This window comes from Gigantopelta aegis, chromosome 4 (assembly GCF_016097555.1).
Source record: "Gigantopelta aegis isolate Gae_Host chromosome 4, Gae_host_genome, whole genome shotgun sequence".
Taxonomy (NCBI): Eukaryota; Metazoa; Mollusca; class Gastropoda; order Neomphalida; family Peltospiridae; genus Gigantopelta; species Gigantopelta aegis.
Genome location: NC_054702.1, coordinates 73,834,713 through 73,855,858, shown reverse-complemented (window position 1 = coordinate 73,855,858; position 21,146 = coordinate 73,834,713). Strand labels below are relative to the sequence as shown.

Sequence of the window (21,146 nt, the reverse complement as noted above, 5' to 3'; positions counted from 1 at the left end):
ACTGTTTATTGCGCTCTAACGGGTCGGTTATAACAGTGAAAACAATATTTGTATAAGTTGAAAAATGCTCTAGTTACAAAGGTTTTCAGGATCAACATTAGAAAGCTCTATTCCTCCGAAAGTAGATATCTGATTAGTTCAATATTTTGATACTTTTTCTTGTAGATAGGCAGCAGAAATTAAATCTACAATTTGAAGATATTTCACCTGTAAGATGCACAGAATCTGCCTTTTTTACAAACTGAAATAATACATAATTCGCGATAGAGTAATGACTGATTCCCAAGCTGTAGCTGTACATTACTCAGACATTTATACGTTATTTAATTACAGGAATAATTACCCCCCTCCCACCTCCCCCCGCCTCACAACCCACGTTCACCCACTCTGCCACATATGACTCAAACTTACTTATGTTATCTAATTACATCAATAATTACCCCCCACCCCCAACCACATATTCGCACACACTACCACATTTCAGCCAACTCGTCCCAGAACTTAATTTACAAATAACAATACTTTTTATATATATATATATTATATATATATATATATATATATATATATTAAAAAAACCCACACACACATACTCCCCGAGTGTCTTGTTATATCATAATTTATCAGCACGAGTTTTATACTTTTATCAACGAGTGCTGATAAATTATGATATCACAAGACACGAGGGGGTATTCTTTTTATCAGTAATGTGGGTTGAATGTCAGCGGTAGACTCGTCAACTAGCAGAACGGCAGTGGCGTGACGTCACTAATGGTAGGTTTAGCGCTGAAACAAACAGTGTTGTAACAAAACATTGTCTTGTGATTAAAATTTGACCAATCAAGATTATAAGAAGCGATATCTCCTGCGCAAATTATAGTGCCAGCGACATCTCCTACAAAAGCCTTTAATGGATGATAAAACTGTTTATTATATACATAGCAATGAAATATATAGATCTACGAAAACTATAAAAGTGATATCCGGTGAAAAGTCATATTTTCACTGTATTTTAGCTATAGAATGAAAATATAGCAATCGTATTTACTTTTTTGTAAAAGTGCATGATTAAATTTTCTCGCTTTGTCTCGTTTCTTTGTATTTATGTTTGATGATTACCAATGCATCTGATCGTATTTGAAAAATTTAAAAATATAATTTAAACAACTGTAGCTATTAAAAAGGGATACGAAGTGCAATTACGATAAAATATCTAAAACGAATTGAATACGAAGCTAAATAATGATGACACAATGTAGTGTCATTGAGTGTAAGTGTAAGAATTTAACGGCATTCGATTTGTTTTATTTTTGTGTAAGTTTTTTGAGGATAGCTTTGTCAGGTATTGTTAAATAAATGTTAACAAGGATAATTTTTATTCAGATTTCTTTTTAAAAGTCTATGGTCAAGTAAATTTTCTGGAAAAGTTTCATAGGAAGAAATATATCATGGCGTTACGTGTTTTCGATAGGATTAAAGTGAAAGATATTGTTAAAAATTAGGAAAGATGTACTGTATATAATAAATAGACCATTTCATGGTGTTTTTTCCGAATACGATTTTTATGTCGACTCGTGTTGTGTGAAAACAATATTTTCACTCACTGCTTTGCAGTTCGTGAAAATATGGTTTTCATACATCACTCGTTGACATAAAAATCGTATTCGAAAAACTCCATGAAATAGCCTCTATATACTCACATTTGAGTTTAGTATTCATTTAAACCAGGGCCAGCTGTCGATCGCTGACCTCTTACACACAGACCTAACCTATTGCCCAGTGCATCTCGACCAGTCACCACGCGTACAGAATGTGGTTTTTTGGGTTAGACTATTTCATTAAATGTCACAAGACACAAGGGGGTATTCTTTTTATCAGTAATGTGGGTTGAATGTCAGCGGTAGACTCGTCAACTAGCAGAACGGCAGTGGCGTGACGTCACTAATGGTAGGTTTAGCGCTGAAACAAACAGTGTTGTAACAAAACATTGTCTTGTGATTAAAATTTGACCAATCAAGATTATAAGAAGCCACGAGTTTTATACTTTTATCAACATTGCACTAGTTTGATATTTGACAAATTAATTATTAATTATAACATATTCATTTTATTTATGCCATCTTCATAGATTTAAAGACATAAACTGCGCAAATATGTGCAAGTTTTATTTGCAAAATCTATTTGAAAAATTTCAAACAGTTCAAAATGTAAATCGAGAGTTTATTACGCTCTAAAGAGTAGATTAGAGCAGTGAAAATAAAATTCGTGTAACTTCAAAACCTCTCGACTTAACACTTATTTTCGGCTTTAAAAAAACAAAAAACAAAACAACAACTCTGCCTTAAAAGGGTCAGACTTAACTATATAAATTCCATTTCGCCCAGAAGCAAGCAGCGGATTAATTCAACGTTACCACCCTTTTATGTAGATGGCAGTAGAAATTAAACCTGGAATTTCAAGAAATGTTACCTGTAAATTTCATAGAATACAAAATTCGCGATTTAGGCAAATACACATACACTATAAACACGTTTGTTTAATACATTCAATCCCCCTTGTTGGCCTAACTACCTACACAATTTTCAATTTTATGGCCCTAGAACGTTTCTTACAAAATGACAAAACAAGACGCCTGAAAAAAAAATGCACAATTAATTTTGTATAGAGGCCAATACATATAACCAATACACACACTTTTTAAATACAATTAATCCCCCCAATCCACCAAACTACCCACCAAATTTCATATAATCGGCCCAGAACGTTTTCAGAAAATTACAAAATAGACGGCTTATTACTACTACTAATAATAGTTAAAGATACAAACAGCGCAAATATGTGCAATTTTCATTTACAAAATCTATCTGAATAATTTCAAAAATTAAAACATGTAAATCGACAGTTTATTACCCTCTAAGAAGTAGATTACAACAGTGAAAACACTGGTCGTAATTTCAAAACTTCTAGACACACTGATTTTTTGCGTTTTAAAAATGAAAAAACCCAACAACAATTGCCTGAAAGAGGTCGGACTTAACATTAGACATCCGAATTCCCCGAGACTCAAACAGCGGATTAATTCAATATTTTGACACTTTTATGTAGAAATTAAATCTAGAATTTCAAGAGGTTTTACCTGTAAATGTCATAGAAACTGACATGCAATACGAAATTTGCGATATAGGCCAACACACATAACCTATAAACACAATTTTGTAATACAATCAATCCCCCTGGTACATGGTTTCAGTTATATGGGCTCAGAAAGTGTTTCACAACATGACAAAACGGACGGCTTAAGAAAAAGTTTTTTAATAAATAATTTCACATTTCACAATACACATAACTTAGACACAAAATATTTTAAAACATTCAATCCCCCCGAGGGACCTAACTAAGAATCTACACAATTTCCACGAAATCGGTCCAGAAATTTTCTGAGAAAATTACAAACGAGGCAGGTTAAAAAAACCGACCAATTATTAAAAAAAAAAAATAATAAAAATCTCACAAAAAAACCAATAGGTTCGCAGCCTTGGCTTGGGAATGTAATAAAAACCCACAAGACCAATAGAATCGCAAGTCAATATGAGATAAAAAGAACAAGAATTAAGCTTACGTAGAAAAAAGAAAGAAAGATAATTAGAATTTCCAAGAAGCTATACACCAGGCAGGCTATCAAGCCGCCGTACACCTTTTTGCAAAATTAGGTTTTGCGATTCTGATGTATTTTTGAATTAAAACCGTTAACAGTATAGAATAATACAAAAAGAAATGACATAATATATGTACGAATCTAACTAGAAACTATGTTAACTGGATATGAAGTTGATACACAATACTTTGTCGATACTAAATGGCATGTTTAAGAGGGATATGAATATACATGTCCCTGGGGTTTTGGTTTGGTAGACGACGGAAATTGTTATAATTCAATTTGTTAAATGTGGTTCATGTGTGATACTTATAAATATATTTATTTTCTGAAATGTTACCTCTTGTGTACCCTCCTCTTGTCCGTCACTTCACTTAGTACCAATGTCGGATGTGCTCCCATACTATCTAGTGATAACTACCTTGGAAGAAAACAACATGGGTTGACCGTGAACATTTTCAATTATCCAACTTTATAGATGGGGAATTAGATGGAGTTCAATGAAATCACTCACTTATCTATTTCGTCGCTTAGTACCAATATGTGGATGTGCTCCAATACAGCGGTTATCAAGCGAGAGTACTCCCTAAAATATATTCTGACATATACATTGTACTGAAATTAATGCATGTAAAAGTAAATGGTGGTGTACAACCCTTAAATTGCCATGATAAAATAGTTAAAAAGGTTACTTTTAAAGCTGGGACGTTTACAAATGCAAAAAAAAAAAAACGGAATCAGTTCGTGCAAATAACAGGCAAAGGACATTTACAGATTTCAAAACGTGTATACGGAAATAACTTCAATGTAGAATGATGTATCATATTCCAGTGTAGGCCAACTTTCAAAAGTGTGTGTGCGTGCGTGAGAGAGAGAGAGAGAGAGAGAGAGAGAGAGAGAGAGAGAGAGAGAGAGAGAGAGAGAGAGAGAGACAGAGACACAGAGACAGAGACAGACAGACAGACATACATGGTGTGTGTGTTATTAGACGTCATTAAAGGTCAAGGGCGTACATACTTCAAGAAAAAGGTTTTTTTTCTTCATAAATATTATCTTCATAGCTAGTCCTACCTTCTATGTGACATTAATTATAAACACAAACAACACACTGAATTAGCCAAACTGTTGCTTTAAATTTTGGATTTGCATAGTATTCAATACAAAATCTGAACTATAATTAGGTCGTTTTTCTCAGTTTTACTGTTTTTTTAGATTTAATAAAATAGGATACTATTCTGCCAGAGAGGGAATCAAAACGACCACTATAGGTGTTCCATGTAGGATGATGTGCTGCATTATATTCCAGTGTAGGTCAGATTTGAAAAGTGTGTATGGGTCACCATAGGTAATTAAAAGGCCAAGGAGTACAATTTGAAGAAAAAAGTAACAGATTTTTACTTTTATTTTCATAAATATTATCTTCATAGTCATACCTGTTATATTGGATTACTTATTAAACACAAACAACACATTCACCTAGACAAACTATTGCTTTAAAATGTTTATTTGCATAGGCTTCAACACAAAATCTCAACTTTAATGTCAATTTTATGAGTTCGACCGATTTCTTTTAATCCAAAAAGGTGGCTTAAAATAAGATTTATTTCTACCAAAGACAGAGTCAAAGCTACCACCATGGTTATGGCATATAGGGTTATGTGCTGCATCATATTCTAGTGGAGGTCAGCTTTGAAAAGTGTGGAAGGTCACCATAGGTCATTACAGGTCAAGGGATACACATTTGACAAAAAACTGTAAATTTCTTTATATATATATATATATATATATATATATATATATATATATATATATATATATATATATATATATATAATCTTCATACTTTTTAAATGGAATTAATTTTAACACATACAGCACACTGAAATAGCCAAATTATTGCTTCAAAATATCAATTTAATGTCCTTTATCCTATCATACATGCTTATTATATAAGCAAATTTATTACAAAGTATGTTAAAACAAAAACAAGTTTACAACATTTTGGAAAATCTTACAAACATTTTGAGAGATTTTACGTAAGTTTACGAGGTGCAAATTAAGTGACTACAATATGGGATCAAATTCTGTCGTAGTGGTGAGAAATTGCGGGTTTGTTATAACAGCACACTATTTGGTATAGATATAGTTTAACACATTAAACATTATTGAATATATACTAACTCCTAAAATTTAAAAATAGCTGTCATTTTAAAAATATCCACTGAACGAAGCAACGTGGACACTGCCTTGCACCAGAGAATGCAGCCCAGTGGGTGGTAAACTTCAACTAAGGCTAAATACTTTAGTGAGCAGACGAATTATCAATATCGTAAGTGAAAGTTGAAAATAACTTCATATTCAAAGTAATAAAACAGTATGGTGGCCATCTTTAAAATGGCAGTTATTCTTAAATTTTAGAAGTTAATATATTTTCAGTAATGTTCAATATAGTAGTAAACTGTATTTACATGCCTATGTCCTTTCAAAGTGCAGGCACATGGTTAATACGTTAAACAATTTCTGTATATCAAATAGTGTGCTATTTTAATTTAACAAACGCAACATTTCTCACCACTTAGATACAAATAAAGAAGATAGACTTTGAGCCAGAACTATAACTTAATATTCTTAAAATGTGTGTAAGATTATTCACAATGTTGTAAACTTGTTTCTTTTTTTTTAACTTAAATGTACTAAATTTGTATACATGTATGTGGTACACCTGTATGATAGTATCGAAAAATCTGCCAAACTAAGGACAGATGTTAAAGTTGAGATCTTGTATTGAAAACTATGCATAATCGAAATTTTAAAGCAATTGTTTGGTAATTTCAGTGTTCTGTAATTGTTTCAAGTAATCCCATTTACAAAGTATAACTGTTTTCTTCAAATTTGTACATCCTTGACCGTTAATGACCTCTATGGAATATGATGCAGCACATTATCCTATATGGAATAACCATAGTGGTCGCTTTGATTCTCTTTCTGGTTGAACAAAATCCTATTTTAAACCACGTTTTTGGATTTTAAAAAAATCGGCCAAACTGAGAAAATTGACATTAACGGTAATATTTTTGTTGTTGAATGCTATGCAGATTTAACATTTCAAAAAGTTTTGTTAATTCAGTGTGTCATTTGTGTTGATAAGTAATACTATATAAAAGGTATGCCTGTGAAGACAATATTTATGAAGAAAATGAATTTAATGTTTGCTTCAATTTTAATTTGTTCCCTAGACCTTTAATGACATCTGGTGATCCACACACACATTTCAAAGCTAACCTACACTGGAATATGATGGAGCACATCATCCTACATGAAATAATCACGGTGGCTGCTTTGACTCTATGGTAGAACGATATCCTATTTGATACCCCCCCCCCCCCTCCCACCCCTTTAATTAAAAACTCAATGTACTGATAAACGTGACGTTAAAGTTGAGATTTTGTGTTGAATACTATGCAAATCTAAATGTTAAATCAACAGTTTGGCTAATTCAATGTTTATAAGTAATCCCACATAAAAGGTAGGATTATGAAGATAATAGTTATAAGAAATAAAAAATTAATGTTTTTTATTTTTTATTTTTACACCTTCACCGTTAATGACCTCTGGTGACCCCCACACACTTTGCAAAGCTGACCTCCACAGGACATCATTCTACATGGAATAACTATGCTCTCTCTCTCTCTCTCTCTCTCTCTCTCTCTCTCTCTCTCTCTCTCTCTCTCTCTCTCTCTCTCTCTCCCCCTCTCCCTCTCTCTGGTAAAACGATACCCTACATTGTGTATTTGAGACCACTTGTTTTATTCGAAAAATCAGTCAAACTGAGAAAATTGACGGTAAAGTTCAGATTTTGTATTGAATACTGAGTATTGAATAAAATGTGTTCAGTGCGTCGTTAAATAAAACATTTCCTTCCTTCCTCTCGGGTAGAACAAATTCGTTTTCTAAGCCACTTTTTGGATTCTGTCTCTAGACTATCAGCAATAATCCACAATAACAGCATGTAGATAGTAGATAAATTATGGTGCATAAACATGGTTATTTTACAGAAGATTTACTGAAATTTGTCACTTTGTAGGTTATGTACAGGCGTTATAATTCACCTTTAAACTGAGAGTGAGGGTTGGGGGTGGGGGTGGGGGGTGCATTAATCCTTAGAGCCAGTGACCCCAACCCGGGGGTGCATTAATCCTTAGAGCCAGTGACCCCAACCCATGTATTTTGTATACATCCCAAGATGGTCTTAGTGAATACTGATCGGTGAGTTGTAACAGGCTTATATTTAATTTTTAAAAATATAATAGTTCATTTGCAAGTTTTGTTGTTGCTCTTACTACCTTGAATTATTTACAACCCAGTCTATAATTGTTACTACTAATAACTAGTGTTATATTATTAATCCCCTACCGGTTCAGCTGGAGGGAACTATAGGTTTCATCTCTATCCTTTATGTATGTATGTATGTACGTATGCATATATGTATGTATGTATGTATGCATGCATGTATGTATGTATGTCTTATCTCCGTCCTTCGGCCTTTATGTTTGTATGTCTGTCTGTCTGTGTCCGTCCGTCCATCTGCCTGTGCCACATATAGGTTTTCTTCCCCCAGAATGCCCTGATATATTGAGCTGACATTGTGTGTGTGTAACTTTATGATATTCTGTTACAGATCAAATTTGTCTTTATTGCGGTTTGCACATTTTTGCCAGTTATGGCCCTTGAATAGAAGAGATACCAAAAAGAAAATGTTTTTACAATGCCATGAGATCAAGTTTTTTTTATTTAACGACACCACTGGAGGACATTGATTTATTAATCACCGGTTATTGGATATCAAACGTTTGGTAATTTTGACATATAGTCTTAAAGAGGAAACCCGCTACATTTTCCCATTTGTTGCAAGGGATATTTTATATGCACCATTCCATAGACAGGATATCACATACCACGGCATTTGATATACTAGTCGTGGTAAACTGGGTAGAACGAGGAATAGCCCAATGGGTCCTTCGATCCCAAACCGACTGCATATCAAGCGAGTGCTCTAACACTGGGCCATGTCATGCCCTTGCCTTTAGCAGAACTTTTGTGTATAGCTTTATCATGTACTGTTACAGATCAAGTTTAACCTTCACGAGTTGTTTGACACCCACCTCCATCCCCACCCCAGCCCCATAATAGCGTCAGACCCCTTTCACATATCGTTCATATAGTCTTAATAAATTATACCAATAAATTATATTGTATTATTTTATTATTATTATATACGCATTATAATGAATACTACAAAAACATACTTGAAATGTGCACACATTATAACGTACACATAAAGGCACGTGCACAGGGGAGGGTTTTGGGGTCGAACACACCTCCTGCCCTAGTAAATTTTCTTTATTTGTTTCAATATATTTTCTGGAAAAACATAATTTGAGTCCCCTGTTAACTTAGCTCGCCAACAGTTTAGGCCACTGCACACGCACCTGACGTACGCATAAAAATAATACATTCAAAAGACCGTTTTAAGGGGGATGGTTCTGAACAAATTTTATTGAATACTTAATTATATTGTAATGCCGATCCGCCTGTGTCTGTCATGAGTCTTCTTTGCAGTGTCATGCAGGATATGGCATCAAGATTCTCGCATACAGGATGTGCAGCAGCACAACGTTCATCATGATTCTAGGGGACGGGTGTTCATCTGTTTGTAAGGTCATGGCGAGTGTATCACATGTATGGAATTTGGTTCAGGTAACACAGTAACAGGGTGTTAACGATAGCATTTCTTATCTGTAGTTCTATTCACCAAATACAGTATCCATAAACTTTTATTCTTTACTATTGTGGATTAAACACATGGCCATGTTACTGATAAACACAACAGCAATACAAATATTAGGGGCCGGATTTACAAAGCACAGGCTTCGTAAATTTGGCCCTACAAATATGTTATTGCTTTTGTTTTGGGATTTTTATTATAGTAATTATTATTATTATTATTTTAAGTTATTATTCCATCGAGTTCATGCGCATTCAATCGTTAAATCTTTCGGGTTAGTATAAAAACATATTTTTATTTTAATCTCTAACAGTAGTTTATGTTTATACTTAATGTGAATATTAATTTTGGGTATATAACATCATATTTATATTCAATATAATTGTCACGGGGATCCTATAATACCCGTAACTGAATGAAACACGATTGTCCAAATATCTCTCCTAACTGTATATCTATTAGATCTCTCTGTAACAGGCAGTTATACCCGCTGGCTCGTCTAGGTATGATCAGAGATAGATCTTATATAAAGTATATATTATTATAGCACGTTTAGTTCACTAGAAAACACAACAAAAACACAATACACTTTGGAATCTGTATTAACCTACGCTGACAAATGTACTGCCGCAGTAGTTAATTAACAACAACAAATAATAACAACCCAGAACTGATCACTTAATTAGTTAATCTCTTGTTGTCTAGTTTACACAATATGCTAATCACTTCACCGTGACACAACACCCACACGTGTGATAATTGAGAAATGCTTCCAGGGGAACTTAATTAATAAAGGAATTACAACTCTATTCCTAACTGGTTAATTTTTAATTAACCCTAACTACTCATTCTATAACGTGTGATAATTGAGAAACGCTGCCAGGGCAACTTAATTAATAAAGGAATTACAACTCTATTCCTAACTGGTTAATTTTTAATTAACCCTTACTACTCATTCAGTAACGTGTGATAATTGAGAAACGCTGCCAGGGGAACTTAATAAATAAAGGAATTACAACTCTATTCCTAACTGGTTAATTTTTAATTAACCCTTACTACTCGTTCAATAACCTTGTAACACAGAATTAATACTGGTACCTATCACAATAAAGACAATAATCTACAGTTTACCTAGGTCCTCTAGGATGACTGGTTAAGCTTTTTATAATTATTTAGGACAGTGAGCCTACAGATTACTGCATCAGATGACCGGCAGCACCGTCTAAATAATATTGGTATAATACAGTATTAAAATATTTAAAGTCACATCAATCACATCAAGGTTATACAACAGAGCAGAAAATATATAATTACCAAGTCCAAACGGACTAACGTTCCCCCTGGACGCCTTCCAATATGTTTCTCCCTGATATATCTAAAATCCTAGCTATTTATTCAAAACTCTCAGAGACAGCGAATATCGCCTGGGGGCACAACGCGGTACCTCACCTATCATCTGATATTTCCACCTCTCCCAGAGTCGGTATATTTTCTTAGATCACCAGACTGGATGTCGCCATTCGCTAGAGATACCCCGGTCGCGCGGAGGTATTACGTAACTACTGGCCACATGGCCTCCGCACCTGGGCTGGATGTGTATTAGAAACTGCACACGGCCCTCTAAACAATTAATATCGCCACAGGCGAAAACAAAATTAAGAGATGTTCCGTCACAATAATATTCGATGTAGAAACAATCATGAGTCGTAATACTGTTGTGGCTGCATCCCAAGGATAAAAGTTAAACTTGGGAAATTAAACAAGGGGACAAGGTATGCTTGTCAAACCATGATCGAGCGAGAGAACGTTGACATCCTTCCTTCCATTCATTCATTTTCTATCAGCTTCCTACGTACTGATTTACACACACACACACACACACACACCCCAGGTGGGGGAGAGGGGTAAATCAAGCGAGCATAGCAACACGTCTTGCCTCATCGCGTACTAAAAGCAGAATGCCCGCAAGAATAGAAGAGTTGTTAGTGGTTGACGTCCATTTCATTTCAAATTATTTTCGTGCTTCTATTCAATTAAGGTTCAAACACGCTGTTCTGGGCACACATCTCGGCTATCTAGGCCGTCTGCCCAGGACAGAGGGTTAGTTACTTAGAGAAGATGATATAGTGGTCTTATACCTACCCATTGAGTCATTAAAACTCGTTTTGGGTGGGAGCCGGTATCGGGCTGCGAACCCTTTACCTATACCAGCCTTATATGTCCAATGGCTTAATCACACACAACCGAGGGCATGGTCATGGTCATAGGGTTTTATGTGCATATTCAGAACCAGCTGTTGTAGCACACGCCTATCATGGGCGTAGGTGTCGACATCGACCGGCCCCTCCATCCAGGACAGGAAAAAGGATGGAGGTAGGTAGGAGAGGAGGTCGCCCGCACTGGCATGTCCAAGGGATCACAAGCAGCCCGACCAGGGTCGGTAGCGGGCGAGGTTTGGTTTTGGTGCTATTGAATTTGCAAATGTCCTGTAGGATTAAAGCCAAATATAAAATAATTTCTTGGAAGTTAATTTTGACGCATAATTTACATCAACATTGAAAATGGCACTTATTAGTTGATTTGACTTCGTTGATCGAAAGGTAGCTCCTCTACCAAGGCAGGATGAAGGAAGGAAAACTCTATTAAAGGGACATTCCTGAGTTTGCTGCAATTTTTAAGATGTTGTCGACTAACAGAGACTTTTTAACGATTGTAATTATATATCAAATATATTTTTTCTGCAGAAAATATTAGTGGCCGTATATTAAACGTGTTTCTGATCATTCTAATATTTGTACTAGGTTAAATTTTATTTTATTTCCTAAAACATATTTTTTTCGTATGTACGAAATTATTTGATGACAAAATCCAGTTTGGGCTTCTTACAAATTACGACCAGAAACACACTGAATATACAGACACCGATATTCTAAACAAGAAAATATATGTAATATGTAAGTTTAATCGTAGAAATATTTTATTAGTCCGAAACATCTTACAATGCAGCAAACTCAGGAATGTCCCTTTAACGTGCCCATAGCCACTGAAGGTTCAAGCACGTCCATCCTGGGCACGAGTTCTGATTTGCACCAGATTTCCTGTAGTACATAAGCCGAGACCCCACATTTGATCAATTGGTATTATCCGAGGACACCAAACTTAACAATAATTTTTTTATAGGTGTCTGGATCTCAAAACAGCATGATGGACTTTTCTGCAGAGTAGCTGGCTTAAGTTCAGGAAATGAATTTTAGTAGAGATGTGATATTTTTCTAAAATTTTAATAACGTTTCACTGTATTAACTGTTTGGCAATATATACAGTCAAACTTCGATCACTCGAAAACGACATTTGAAAACTCAAACTTCGAAAACTCGATAACCTCGATCTCTCGACCTAATTCTTTGGTCCCGCCATAAAGATTTAAAGTTACATTATCTGGTTACCATATTATAACATCATGTACAAATGTGAAATACAAGCTCAAATGCAATTTTAAAAAAGTCGTTTGTGAACGGATATCATCAAACGTATACGCTTGATTCGTCGCCTGTGCCACCATAGCTCGGCAAAGCACAAACGACAGCCTGTTGTCAGTTTCAGTTAACATGTGCGTTTGCCAATTTCAAATTGTAGGGTTTGTCTTTAAAAATTAAAAGAGAAATCTTGCGCTGTACGAGAGTCTTTAGTTAAAACCAGTTTGATCTTGACAACGTATTATCGACAGTCATACCTTCCTATTTCAGAATTGATATTTTATAAAGTGTTAGTAGAACTTTGAAAGTTTAGTTTGTATACTAGTAACACATTAATCATGTATATATTTTTTAAATAAAATATTGTGACGACTGAGCGTCTGAATGTTTTGTGAATGGCTGGTAATAAACTCCCAAATAACTATAGAAGGCAAATATGACAACAAATTTGTAAAGTTCAATCATTTATTATGTAACAACAAGGGTAAATAGTTTTCCAACAGTCTCAATAAAATGCTTCTTGCACTTCACTATATTATTTGTATATTTGCTATCAACAAGCACGTTCAGGTCATACACATTGACCAATATCATTAAATGTTGCTAAAAACTAACATTGTCTCAGCTATATGTATTCATCCATTATAACTAAATTTCTGTTTACTTATACTCTAACTTCAGATGTGCTAGTTTAATATATTGCTTTATCTTTAATACTACAGTTCACTACTCTGTCTCTAATACTCTAGCTCTCTCACTACTTCCTACTACTTCAGTACTATATTTCTCTACTTAGAGTGGCACTACATCACTCTCTGTCACTTCAACACTATAATAACTACACAGGGTGGCACTACATCACCCTCAACTACTACTTAAACACTATAAACTACACAGGGTGGCACTACATCACCCTCAACTACCACTTAAACACTATAAACTCAGTAGGGTGCCACTACATCACCCACAACTACTTCAACTATATTTCACTTCTCTTCACTACTTCTACACTATCTTCTCTTATACACAGTGTGAACAACCTCACTTTTCACTACTTTAGCAATATATTAAACTACACTTTAACTTCTATTTCAATACTTCTCACTCTTCACTACATCTATTCTATCTACTCATATACACCGACTGAACTATCTCACTTTTGACTACTTCAGCAATATTAAGCTGCACTTGAACTTCTATTTCAATACTTCTAACTCAATAGACTACATATTCCTATCTCAGAATAATATCACTATGACCAAGACACTTTATCTCAATGTTAACTTTTCACAGTAAATACCATAGCACTTCTGGGCTCTCAATTTATGATTGAAGGCTATCAACCTATATCTAAATAATAAATTTCTAATAATTATTATTGCCAAATATAATTATCATGTTTATTGATACTACTTATTAGTGAGAATGGCTGTCTAATCCCAACTCTTTATTTAAAAACCCACAATTTTAGAAAATAAACAAAATGGGTCCCAACCCACCTAATATAAGGGTAAAGCCAGACTGACGGCCAGCGTTAAACGCTGCCTTTTTGTAACTTTTGATAATCAGCGAAAAATTCACCGTGCTGGTAAAATCAGCTTGCTGAATCAGCGCACTGGGAGGGTATTCACATCTAAAACAACCAAAATCAGCCTTCCTTCCAGCTGCTGTTGGATGTCTAACATTTGGTAATTTTGACATATAATCTTAGAGAGGAATCGGGTGCATGTGCAGGGGAAGGATATTGGAAGTCGAAACCCTTACTTGCCCAAGCTTAAAAAAAATTGAAATGTATTTTTTTATGGGGGAGCATGGCCCCATATAAACTTCGCTTAACACAGTCTATAACCCCAACCCTGCTGAAATCCCTGCACACGCGCCTTGGAAACCCACTACATTTTTTTTTTTAGCAAGGGATTGTTTATATGTACCATCCCACAGACAGGATATCACATGCCATGGTCTTTTTGTTTACCCGCTGATGGGGATCGATCCTAGACTGACCACGCATTTAAACCCCCCCAGCTTTTTAGGTAATGAATAAAAATAACATATAGTTTTGAAAAATGATACGTAAATCGAACACAGTACCCTCTTCCTCTACCCCTAGAGCGTTACATAATTAGTAATTTTTATATTGATGTTGATCATCACTTTATTTATTTGCATTACCATAGTTTGACACCCAATAGCCGATGTAGTAAAAAAAAAACCTTACATGTAACGCGTATGCCAACAGCTGGCCACTGTCAAAATTTCAAGGCAAATCCCCCACTCACCGACCGCTGGAAAGGCGTTGTACTATACGTCTATGGATAAAAATATATTCTGGAGATATGAGGTGACCCCTCAATCAAGACAGTTAAATTTGTTCAAAAATTGCGAAATCTCACATGATCTCTTGTTGGGGAATTCTATACTTGTCATAAGCCATTGAAAAGCGAGATCGGTACGAGCCCATCCAAAGTGTTCCACTTTCAAAATCATGGCTTTGTTTTTGACCTGGATAAGCCAGTGTAGTGAAACCAATGCAGAGTGCGATGTCATATATGCACCAAACGTAATTGGATTTTCTGTTCTATATGCTTAAATAATAAAAATATTCCAGGGAATGTAGTTTTAATAGAGTATGCACCTCTAAAACTCAACGCATGTGGATTGATCAAACTGTCGTTACCGATAGTATTTTAAAGACCAATGTTTCGGGTGGTCTTGGCTGTCAAGGATTAGGGTATTAATTACAGAATAATAGATCGCCGACTAATCGAAACGAAATTATCCTATGTTTGGTAGTCGGTGTTCATTCGTAGTGGAGAGCCTCGCTACGTAATACTTAATTAATAAGTCTGGTTAACTTCAAAGAGCATTTGTAATAATTGTTAGTGCTGTTTGTTTTTGCTCTCTTAGGCGTGAATTGTGTCAAACTTTAGCTTTTCTATTTATGTATCAATTAATGTTTATCAATTACCAGTCATTTAGTTATGTTAAAAAATTAATACATCACAGATCGAGCAATCTGGGGAAGGACCCGGTAATGTGGGGTTTGCCAGATCGGTTTTAAAAAGTTCTGCTTTCTTGTCATCCAAGCAATCTTGCGTAGGGCCCAAAAATGGAGGGTGGGTGGCCAGATTGGAGAAAGAGTATGAATGAATGAATGTTTAACGACACCCCAGCACGAAAAATACATCGGCTATTGGGTGTCAAACTATGGTAATGCAAATAAATAAAGTGATGATCAACATCAATATAAAAATTCAAGACTTAAACAAAAACAGTGTAAAGAACTGTGCAAAAACACAAATATCACAGAATTTTACGGATACTGAATTTTACTCAAAACTTCAATTTTGTACTGTATTGGCCATTCTCAAAGTTTGTTACACCCCTGCACCATGGTGAGGTTACAGCACACGCAGGGGCAGAGAAAGAGAGGTGCGAAGCGTAAATATTTTGTAAAAATGTTACTCGGCATTCAGTGTTTTATTTGTTAGTTACGTTCCGCCATGTTTTGACATAATGTAAATACGTGAACGTTTTGTCATTTATATATGTATGTAAATACTTTCTTTTTTTTTTTTTTTTTTTCTGTCAATAAATACATGTAGCCTATATGCTGAAGCATATATTTCAAATTCATCTGGGTGATCCTTTTTGTTGTATTTACTTACTTTTACAATATACACAAAATGTATGACAGGCGTCGAAGATGCCAACAGCTGGCTGGGGTGGGATGAGATGAGATGGAGTGGCGTGGCCTATCAACTGGGGATGCATAGTTTTTAGAGTTCAGAGGTAAACAGTGAAGCGCACACTTCTTAGAATATTAAGCGAAATAAACCAGCTGCAATGCAGTTTTAAATATGAACTCTTATATATTAATTTCGAAAATTCGAACTCCCTGAAACTCGAACTATTTCCTCGTCCCCCTTCAAGATCGAGTTATTGAAGTTTGACTAGATAGTTTTAATCACACAAACTGAAATACACTTGTCAACATTCACCTGCTAATTAAGGCACTGCAGCATCATTGTAATCCAAGATGGCTGCAAATATCGTAATTATAACAAGGACATCGTAATTTATCGCATTGTACATCAATTGGGAAGACATTTTTGTTATTGAATTAATTTTATGGGCCAAGGAAGTCATTTAACAACCTCTTCTAACTGACATATTGCATTATCATTTCAATCAAAGATGGTTGTAAGAATGGCCGCCAAGAGTAAGAAGTGGCCATATCTTACATTCTACATATATTCCCCAATGAATAATTTATACTTCAAATACAGGTATTTTTGATATGGAAACATTTCAATTCTAGTGGGTGTGTGACGTAGCCCAGTGGTAAATCGCTCGCTTGATCGATCCCCGTCGGGTGGCCCATTGGGCTATTTCTCATTCCAGCCAGTGCACCACGACTGATATATCAAAGGCCGTGGTATGTATTAACCTGTCTGTTGGATGGTGATCCCTTGCTGCTAATCGAAAAGAGTAGCCCATGAAGTGGCGACAGCGGGTTTCCACTCTCAATATCTGTGTGGTCCTTAACGATATGTCTGACGCCATATAACCGTATATAAAGTGTGTTTAGTGCGTCGTTAAATAAAACATTTCTTTCTTTTTTGTCTTTCTTTCAATTCTAATGATCACTTTGTAATACAGATACATTGTATCACTGCATGAATCCAAGATTCCATAATGGTTGCAAAAACAAAGAAAGGATCACTGTATTTGTTAAGTATCACCTAAAACAACAGTTTTGAAACCAACTGCAATGTTGTAAGGGTAAACCAATCCTTTTTCCAAAAACATCTGCATATAAATTGCTTGACATGGATCAAATAGTTCACAATGCCAACAGTTCTGTGATAAATGGGCATATGCATGCAAGACACCAGTTACTAGTGTTTATATACGAAGGGTGGCCGAACAGTTCTCGTATTCATTATGAATGATGTATTGTACCCTCATAACAGTTTGCATGTATTAAATACAATATGTTTTATGCTCATATGCTGCATTCGAACCAAATATATACATTCATCAAAGTGACTAGATATTCTCTGTTGATAAAATATGGACAAAACTAGTTTCTGCACTATCATAAAGTATTGTCAACTGAAAGGACTAACTCCAACAGCTATCCATGTGGCATTGGTATCAACTTTAAGGGATGATGATCCTTCCTCTGTCACTGTTAACAGTTAAGAGGTGGGCAGCAGAGTTCAAGAGCAGAAGAGAGCGTCGAAAATTTTCCAAGACCAGGAGAATCATCAACTGACACCAAACAAAGACAATGTTGATACAATACAAGGATGATCAATGACTCATCACACATCACATAGCCAATACAGTAGGCATTTCTCGTGAGAAATTAAAGAATAAATTGGGTATAACAAAAGTTTCAACACGCATCTGTTGCTGCCATGGCTGCTTTGTATGACTGTGGCTTCTCAAAATTGAAGAAAAAACTAGTAAGCGTTATGCAAATGATGATATTATTTCTGCTGTGGATGACCTTTTAATCCACCAGGAGGAGGAGAGTATGTTGAAAAAATAGTAACAACAGACTACGGCAGCGTAATTCATCATAGTTAGGCTCAGAACATTTCAGCCATCCTTTATAGTTTTATCATTCTCATTTTCTATCTAATATAATTGATATATACTTTATCCTTGCATTTTGTCGACCAAAATAATTTGTCTAACAAAATGTATAATTGTGTGACGCCAACATTTCTCACCATAACATTGCAATTGCTAGTATACTAGTATGCTTCAGCTATACCTGGACATGATCGGCCATCACCAAATAAACTTAGTGGCTAATGATTAACAGGATTAAAAGGATTGCAACAGTTGTTTTAGCATTTGTTCCATGACGGCGACATTTTTCATTCAAAATTTAGTATTGTTTTATTGAAAGTTACACCGAATTAGTTGCAGAATTTTAGAGATGCTTCTTCTGATTTCTGTCCAAATGTTAGAGCTACTAGCAAGAACTGCAATGGGTAATGGGGAAACAGCATTGATGACCCATGCCCTTCCAGGCTGTAATGCTGCTGCTACAATATAAAGGGTAAAAAAACTAAGAGTTACCAATATGTTGCCTGAAGCATTTAAGCCTATTAAAGCTGGGATGTTAGATGCTGATATGGATAAGTCACCAGAAAGACTACATTTAGATGGTAAAGACGTTGATTGGTGAAATGAAGAAGGTGTAAATAACATCCACCAGTAACTATTCCACATAGAGTGAAACCATGCACCATTTAAAACATATTTCGCCGACTGGGTAATGTTGGTGTTCACGGTGATGCAGTTTATGCCTGTGCATTGTTAGGCACACGATTGGGTGATGTGTATTCAAAATAATAATTTTTGCTAGGCAGCAACTCTTTTGTTGATATTTGATGTGGCAACTCCTTTTGGTAATATTATACATATAACAGAATAACCGGATACATACACTAGAAATTGCAATGCTACGGCGAGACAACTTGATGTCTGACGAGTTTGACAAGACAAATTGTCCTGGCCATTCAAATCTAGTATTCTTCTTCTCATTCTTCGATAGGTAAATCATCAGAACAGTCATTCCCACAAAAGAGGCGGTGTTCATTAGTACAGTGACTGTTCCATGCAGTTTTGTTTGGCGAGTGTTGTTGTGTTTGACCATATATTAATTGGATGGATGTGTTATGTAGGCTGCAGTGTTGTAGGATATGCTCGGTTATTTCAGCCGCTTGTCCACAAGGGTAGTCTTCGGAATCACCAATTTTGAATGTTTTGTGCAAATGATGTCTCAGTCTGTTGTGTCTGTATCATATTCAGAAGATTATTACTTGTTCTCTATATGGCCGAGTTGATAATAGATATCATGTTTATGAGTGGGTGATGTTTGCTCCATTTTGTTTTCATGGCATACTTTATGATAGATTTAGGGCGGGACGTAGCCCAGTGGTCTGGGATCGATCCCCGTCGGTAATCGACTGGTAATCGAAAAGTGTAGCCCATGAAGTGGCGACAGTGCGTTGCCTCTCTCAATATCTGTGCGGTCCTTGACCATATGTCCGACGCCATATAACCGTAAATAAAATGTGTTGAGTGCATCGTTAAATAAAACATTTCCTTCCTTCCTTTTATGATAGATTTAGCTTCATGGAAAGAGATATTGTTGTCGACTTGTTCTTTCGTTCATCCCTATTTCGCTAACTTGTCAGGTTTTCCGTTTCCAGCCACTTTACAATGTCCTGGTATCCATTGAAGTATTAGCTTTTTTGTTTGTTGTTGTTTTTTATCCAAGATCTGTTAGAGCTGTTGCAAGTTTATTTGTGTGTGTGTTTTGTGGATCGTTTAGGGCTTACAGGACAGACCTAGCATCGCAATTGGAGCCTGTGGCAATGGAGGTTTGTAATATTTCACTGTTGGGCATTTCGATGTATATTCCCACACATCCATCTTGAATAGCATCTTTGGCAGAACCATCTGTGTACACCCTTGTCCACGGGTCTTTGGGATAGTGTGTTATCAGCATTTCCATTGTGGTTTCTTTCAATTGCTGTGGTGTATAATTTGAATTTGTTTCTATACCTGGTAGGGATTCGATAATCTGTGGGAATCTTTGTCTTTCCCATGGTGGGTGAGTACTCTGTGTTATTAGAGGTTCGATTCTTTTCAGTTTGGCTGCCTACAGGTGAGTTTATTCCAGCTGCTTTACTTGGTATAAGAAACTTGATATTTTTAGTCTTTTTTTTGACTGGTTCTTGTATTCTCTTTCCCATTGGATGGTTTATCATTCAAATCTAGTGAATTATCAAGAGACAGAAAATATGAATAATAAAAAACGATTCCACAGTCTTTACCAAAACATCAGTTATTGACTACGACTTGCCCATTTATCACAGCCAGATTGACATTATAGACTTGGTTTATATGATGTAACATTTCTTCTAGATAGTTTAAAAATAGATTGGTGCCACCTTAAGACATAAAGGTCAGCAAAAGAATTGTTATTTTACATGACATTTTAGATAACTTTACTTGTGTGTGTGTGTGTGTGTGTGTGTGTGTGTGTGTATGTATGTATGTATGTATGTATGTATATATATATATATATATATATTAATGGATTGAACACCCTCAAAACTCTTAGCAACTGGATTCAAACCAATTGTTTCAGATGATGCATTTCGTTGTTTTTTTGCAACCATTTTTTTAACCATCTTGA

At 35.4% G+C, this 21,146-nt stretch overlaps 1 protein-coding gene across 2 annotated transcripts in view; it reads left to right on the top strand.

The window, feature by feature from the left end:
- The window catches only part of LOC121371075 (gamma-aminobutyric acid type B receptor subunit 1-like), a 140,175-nt gene that overhangs the window by 12,464 nt on the left and 106,565 nt on the right, over window positions 1–21,146 (top strand). For both annotated transcript variants that reach the window (XM_041496705.1, XM_041496707.1), the window contains exon 3: window positions 9,275–9,412. In XM_041496705.1, the coding sequence (XP_041352639.1) occupies window positions 9,275–9,412 (138 nt within the window). The remainder of the gene's footprint in view (window positions 1–9,274; window positions 9,413–21,146) is intronic.